The sequence below is a fragment of the Mus pahari genome, chromosome 11 (genome assembly GCF_900095145.1).
Source record: "Mus pahari chromosome 11, PAHARI_EIJ_v1.1, whole genome shotgun sequence".
NCBI lineage: Eukaryota > Metazoa > Chordata > Mammalia > Rodentia > Muridae > Mus > Mus pahari.
This window is the reverse complement of record NC_034600.1, coordinates 31,050,005-31,056,891: the sequence shown is the minus strand read 5'-3', so window position 1 is coordinate 31,056,891 and position 6,887 is coordinate 31,050,005. Positions and strand designations below refer to the sequence as shown.

The following is a 6,887-nucleotide window of genomic DNA, read 5'->3' as shown; positions in this document are numbered from 1 at the left end:
GTGTGTGTGCGTGTGCATGTGTGTGTGTGTGTGTGTGTGTGTGTGTGTGTGTAGTAGTAGTAGTAGTAGTAGTAATAGTAGTAGTAGTAGTAGTAGAGTTTTATTCAGCAGGGTGGGGGAGATGGCCCAGTGGATAAAGAGCTTGCTTTGTAAGCCTGGGAACCTGAACTCAGTTCCCTAGCACCCACATCATATATGACATGAAAGCTAGGAGGTAGAGAATAGGGTATTTGAGAAGAGGAAGAGAATTAGCAGGAAGAAGGAGAGGGTAGGGAGGAGTAAATAGGATCAAAGTACAGGATAACCTTGCAGATGCTATCACTAACTTGCTAGTACTATACACTAACAAAGTACTACTGCTGCGCAATGAATATGTGCCGACATATGGACAAAACCAGCTAGCAATTCAGATTAAGCTGGGGTATAGCCTGGTGGTAGAGCATGTACTTAGCATGTGTCAATATTCATCATACACACATACACACACACACACACACACACACACACACACAGATTTCAGTAGGGTAGCCACATAGAGTTAAACTGGAGTCCTTCTAAGAACAGGGCTGTGCATAGCTCACTGGTCTTCACATCCCTTTGGCTGACTCCATGGTAAAGGTTCACAGTAATGCTTTTGTTGAGTTAACATGCTAATGTCATACTGTGGTCTTAGATCTCAAAGCAGGAAATCATGTGCCTTGCTACAGAATATATTGTGTACAGAAAAACCCCAAAATATCTAATAGTTTAGTAGAAAATCCAAGGAATTATACAACTCTAACATACATGCGCTAATACATTATTGACATAAAAAGGTCTTCACAGCATGGATGGCAAATATGTGAGACATACAAAACTGTGATGTCACTTTCATAAATATTTAAGGGTGCCAAATTCATGGAATAGAAAGTTGAATAGTAGCTGTCAGGGTCTAGGGGAGGGTGGAAGGGGGAAATGGCCACTGCTGAATGGAGTTTCTTCTGAGAGTCATGGAATGTTCTGGAATTAGGTAGTGGTGATGGCTGTACAATTTCATGACGACAACAACAACAACAAAAAAAAAGGCTTTACAATGGTGGGCCCCAAGGCACGTTGGTTACTAGCAGGAACTCATCTTCATGCAAAGTAAGTGTTCTCCTAAGTGAGTCTCCTAAGAAGATGAGGTAGACCAGAAGGAGCTGGTACTTTAACGGTGGGAACACTCCAATGTTATTTAGAATGTTAGTTTTCTTATCTGTTATCACTTCCCCTTTGCATTAGGAAGGGTACACATCTTTACAAGGAAAGGTATGAGCAAGGTTTGAAAACTTCTCCTGGGAGGATTTATGGCACGCAGTGCCGGTGCAACAGCCAGTGTTTTAGAAGGGTTCGTTGAGCTCTACCCACGGATTCAGATTTAACTTCACTTAGTGGCCACGAAAGCCCTGAGTTCTCCAGCTTGGGACTTCTGTCAATGGTCCATGAGAGACTGATGCTCAGGGGAGGAAGAATCTGAAGGACCAGGCACTGAGAATCCTAGCTTCAGAGAGGCTTTGAAGGGCAGGGTTCAGGCACTGTTAGCTGAAGTTGCTTAGTGTGGTTGAAGCAAATGACTAAGAAGAGGGTGAAGGGGAACTTTCTGTTCTCCTGGCTCCTTTACCTTCCCATGTTGCTGTTTACTAGAATGAACCCTTTGATTGTTCCTGACTTGTGTCACTGAACCTTTCAAGGCATCAAGCGTGTTGTGGGCGTTTAACAAATACTAACTGATGACAACCCTATTTTTCCCCACTGGAAATTAGTCAGATTCCTGAGAATAAATATAGTATATCTGTTGTTTATCTCTTTTTTATGACTTTAAATATTCAGGCACCTCTTATAATTAGTTATTATCTGGACTGAAAGCCATTTTGCACTGATTTTTTTTTTTTGGAAAGAGAACCAATAATTAACTTCTGAGGGTAGGATAATTGGAGGTGAAATTTTTAATTGCCTCTCTCTGTGGAAAGATATTTTATTTAAAAAGAGAGCTTTTGATACAGTGAAGAATAGCTTCCCTGGGCTGTAGCTTAGGTTAATTCTTGTTATTTTAATAAAATCTTTTTATTTTTATCTTAAGAAACGGATTAGTCAGCCCAATAAGTAGGAATCAACAAACAGCTTCTACAAGATGAGGCTGGCGTTTGATTCTAAATGACTTCTTCTTTCATTTTCATGTTGTAGTTTCTTGTGGTTCTTAGTTTCTTAAGTCATTCTTGATTTATTGCTTGATTTTCTTCTGTTTCTTGGCTCCATTCTGTCTGATCTTAGATTTGGTTAACTTATGTAGGTGATTTTTTTTTCTTCCCTCTTTAAAGATAAAATAACTGGATTTTATAGCTCTGGTTATTAAGTGTTTGAAGATGAATGACTCTCCTGAGGACCCCACAGTCTAGAGCTGATAAGAGAAATACATAAAGAGTGCTGAAGTACAGACCAGAAGATAGCATGCAGATGTGTAAATGAGATTAGATTCTCTTCTTGGACCCTCAGTTTGCCCAGAATTACGTGGTTAAATACCATAGGGTGTCACCACCATGAGGACTCCTGCAGGCCAAGAGGGAGGTCACCAGGTAGGTGAAAGAAAAAGGGATCCCAGACAGTAAGAGATGACGGTACACAAAGGGTCTAAGATGTCCCGGGCAGCATCATGAAGAGAAGGGTGAGTTCCGAGACGCCATCACTTGTACAGGAGTTGTGGGCTGCTCACAGAGAGTCTAGGTTTAGGTTTCCCTTCTGTAGACTGGGGTTAATCATCTCTCGCTCTGCCTGGAGGTGGCCTGAGGAAGCACAGTGGGCTTCAGCTCTGTGGAAGGAAGAATGTAGGTGTGGTCAGCTTAAGCAATGTGCTTGTCAGTATCGTCCGTGAACCAGGCTCACCGTGGCTTTTATCCTTGTAGGTGAAGGCAGCTACTGGCGAAGAGGTGTCCGCTGAGGACCTCGGAGGTGCCGACCTGCATTGCCGGTAAAGCAAGAGCACTTGCTTCCCTTTAGGATCCGTGGCCATTGTGTTTGTTTAAAGGGAGTTTTCCATTGTTTCTCCCTCTGCTTGTCTTGCCAGAGCAAACCAGAGTTTGTTTCCGGAAGGTTGCTCTGGGTTCAGGTCTCTGGATTGTGGAACTGTGACCCAAGTGAGAGCGTTAGCTGCTGAAGAGCGAACAAACGAACAACCCTTAGTGTGTGTTTGTTGACAGGCAAACGTGGATGGATGCACTCGTGTATGTGAGTGTGCGAATGCCAGGACGACGTGTGGAGGTCAGAGCATAGCGTGTGAGAGTCAAGTCCCCACCACCGCCACCGCCACCGCCCCCGCCCCCGCTGCCACCACCACCATGTGGGGTCTGGGAATTGATTCAGGTTATCAGGAGAGAGCGCCCTTATCCTCTGGGCCAGTGCCAGCACAGGGGCAGGGCGGATCCTCTCTGTAGCCTTCCCATTGTAGCGCACATGTTGTCAAAGCAAGCACAGCACCTCAGCTCTTCCCTGAGGCCCGAGAGGCAGCTTCTCATTGACTTAACAGTCCTCACTCAAATGCTTGTTATAGATCAGCCATGATTTATCCGTCCAGGTGGAATTGAGGAACTTGATAGGTTACCTATGAAGGATGCAGGAGAGGATGATAAAGAAGATGGCAGGAAATGACTTCACACACACACACACACACACACACACACACACCATTTGAGACAATGGTGTAGGGTGGGGAGCAGCTCGGAAGCTGGAGCAGGGGTCAGACATTTCTGTGGTCCTGAGAAGTTAGGGGTGTTTGAGAGAGTGCTTTGCAGGCATTGGGCAGGATCTTGTTAGGAGACCTCTGCCTAGTTAAGAGGTGGCACTTAATTCAGACTGGACAGTTCACCTTACCCTGAAAGCATACAGGACTCAGCGTGGTGTCCTAAAGGGCAGGTGGACCTGGCCATCCGTCAGGTACGAGAAGTCCTCTGTTCTGAGTCATCAGAGCCCCAAGGAGCCCAGTGACTATGGAAGGAGAAGGGATGGATTCTTTCCTACAAAGGCCATGACTTTTGACTAGCTTAAGGGACCTTCATCTCGGCCTTTTCCTCATCCTCTCATTCAGCACTTGTTGGGCTGGTTATTGTAGTGGACTTACCTTTTGCTGTTTCAGGTTTTGTTTTGCTTTCTTTTCTTTTCTTTTTCTGTAAACCGGGCTGGCTTCGAACTTAGAAATCCACCTATCTCTGCTTCCTGAGTGCTGGGATCAAAGGCGTGTGCCACCACCAGTCAGCTGACTGATTCAATCAGGAGAAAGAGAGGGAGGTAGTATTTGGGGCACACTATTATTATTATCTTACATCTTAGCAGTTTTAAAAGGGTGATGCTGTAGGTAGTCTGTCTTAATCAGTGTAGGGACTCTGGAATTTAGCTTCCATTTGTCACCCCGATTGCCCTTGTGACTTAGCGAAGGTGATTAACTTCTTTGAGGCCCATTTGCTGCTTCATAAGGCAAAGATTGGAATAGAAGCCTCCTCTTTATTTTTTTTTTTGTGTGTTTTTTTTTTTTAAAAGATTTATTTATTTATTATATGTAAGTACACTGTAGCTGTCCTCAGACACTCCAGAAGAGGGCGTCAGATCTTGCTACAGATGGTTGTGAGCCACCATGTGGTTGCTGGGATTTGAACTCCAGACCTTTGGAAGAGCAGACGGGTGCTCTTACCCACTGAGCCATCTCACCAGCCCAGAAGCCTCCTCTTTAGTGCTCATCAAATACTCTGTTAGCATTACTTCCTGTCGTCCATGATAATCTGTTGACCGTCATGAGGAAATGGGAAGGTGGTGACGGCTTTTTGAAAAAATAGGGTTGAAGAGCTTGTCTCGAAAGCTGGACAAATATAGACCTGGATCCTGGTAGAGAGAGAGCTGACTCCTGGAAATTCTTCTCTGACCTTGGCTTATGGGCCTTGTATGATTGTTGTTGTGTATACACCACACCACACACACACAAACACCATACACATATACCACACACACATATACTACACACACATCACACAAACACCATACACATACAAACACACTACACCACACACCTCATACCACATAATAATAATAATAATAATAATAATAATAATAATAATAGTAATAATTAAAATCCACCAAACCAAACAAACACTGTTTAAGCTGGGCACATCCATGATCCCTGCTCGGGTAAGGAAGATTGCCTGTTTCAATTAAAAAATAAACACAAAATGAGTCACAAATTCATTGGGTTCTCTGTCTTTTCAATATATGCTTTTATACCTGCTTAGTCATCATTAAGAGTTAATTTTAAACAAAGATTTACATAGTGTCTCATCCAAGATTTCTCTTTCCTATTATGGCAAATTTTAGGCAGTTTTCCTAAGAAAGCATCAGATTCAATGTTGAATTAGAATCTTCTTTCTGCTTCCATTTCTACTGAATGACAGTGCAGCTAGGAGTCAGTAGCTACAGCTGCCATTATGTGTGAAGCATCTTGAGCTAATTTGGGCTGTCAAATCTATTTAGGAGCTGGAGGGGCTGCCGTGTGTGCGCTGGAGGAGTACATGTGGTCTCTGCTCTTGTTTAGAACACCAGAACGACTTTCAGAAGTTGGACAGATTCCCTAGACGAGATATCAAAACTGTTTGTAATGGTTTACCCATACTGTCTTAGTTTGAGTCTTGTTGCCGTGAAGATACATGGCCACAGCATCTCTTATAAAGGAAAACATTTCATTGGGGCTGGCTTACAGTTTTGAAGGTTTAATCCGTTACTGTCATGGTGGGGGATGCACAGGCAGACTTGGAGAATCAGCTGAGAGTGAGCAAGCCCTCGTAAATTTGTATCTGAAATAGCAAGCCACTGCTTGGGACAGAACTGACCCCCAGGATGAGCTTATGCCTCATGTACTACATTTGAATGACTGAGAACTCCCACTGCTTTCGCCACAGAGGCACCACATCTGTTCCCATTTTTATCTGTCATCTGAGAGTCAGTGTATTCGAGTCTTTTGTTTACAAATGAGAACGACCCTCACTTATGACCTGGTAGGAAGGCAGGTTGGTAGTCTGAGGCAGGAGAGACCACTGTGGGTGTCTGCAACAAAGCCTCAGCCGGCTACTGCTGTGTCGGGTAACTACTCTCTGAACGCATGCTAGGCGTGGTTGGGTATCACACATGATTCTGTTTAAGGTACCCAGGATGAGCCTTAATAGAAGTCCTGTGAGCAAGCCCAGTAGCCTTCAGGTCAGGGTGAGAAATCCAAAATGTGAGCTCTGATGCAGCTGCTGCTGGTCCGAGTCTCTGCGCCTCTGGCTTTCCTCTCTTTATAAGATGAGGCTTTGCAAGGATGATGTTCTTTTGCCAGGGACATTATGAAAATAAGATGGCATCTATTAAGGAAGCAAAGGTGTCATCATTCTCTGGTCAGGGAGAGAGTACTTGGGACTTGTGATATTTAATTACCCTCCTTTTCCAGGTTCTTATTAGAGTGTGTTTTACTCTGCAGAAAGTCTGGGGTCACTGACCACTATGCTTTGGACGACCACCATGCCCTCCACTTAACCAGGAAGGTTGTGAGGAGTCTCAATTATCAGAAGAAAATGGATGTGAGTAGGACCCTTTGTCTTTCCTTTTCCTGTGGACACTGTGTCCTGTCCTGAATCCTGACTGTAGCACCCCCTCGCGAGGAACTCCCTCGGGTCCTCAGGTCACAGGAGTGGGTGTCCCAGGGAAACACGACAGAGAAACCGTCTTGATGTAAACACACGAGGTACTTTAATGGCAGAGCTCTGGATGGACTCGTATCTCATGCAGGAGACAGAGAAGTCGACCCAGACCCTCAGAAGTAAGGGGTTTTTATGGGGTTAGGGTCAGGGGGACAGGGA

At 44.4% G+C, this 6,887-nt stretch overlaps 1 protein-coding gene across 1 annotated transcript in view; it reads left to right on the top strand.

Moving 5' to 3' along the window:
* Positions 1 to 6,887, top strand: part of Mccc2 (methylcrotonoyl-CoA carboxylase 2) — a 69,194-nt gene that overhangs the window by 42,000 nt on the left and 20,307 nt on the right. Inside the window, exons 8-9 of the mRNA XM_021208469.2 lie at positions 2,919 to 2,983; positions 6,509 to 6,608. Of these exons, the coding sequence (XP_021064128.1) occupies positions 2,919 to 2,983; positions 6,509 to 6,608 (165 nt within the window). The remainder of the gene's footprint in view (positions 1 to 2,918; positions 2,984 to 6,508; positions 6,609 to 6,887) is intronic.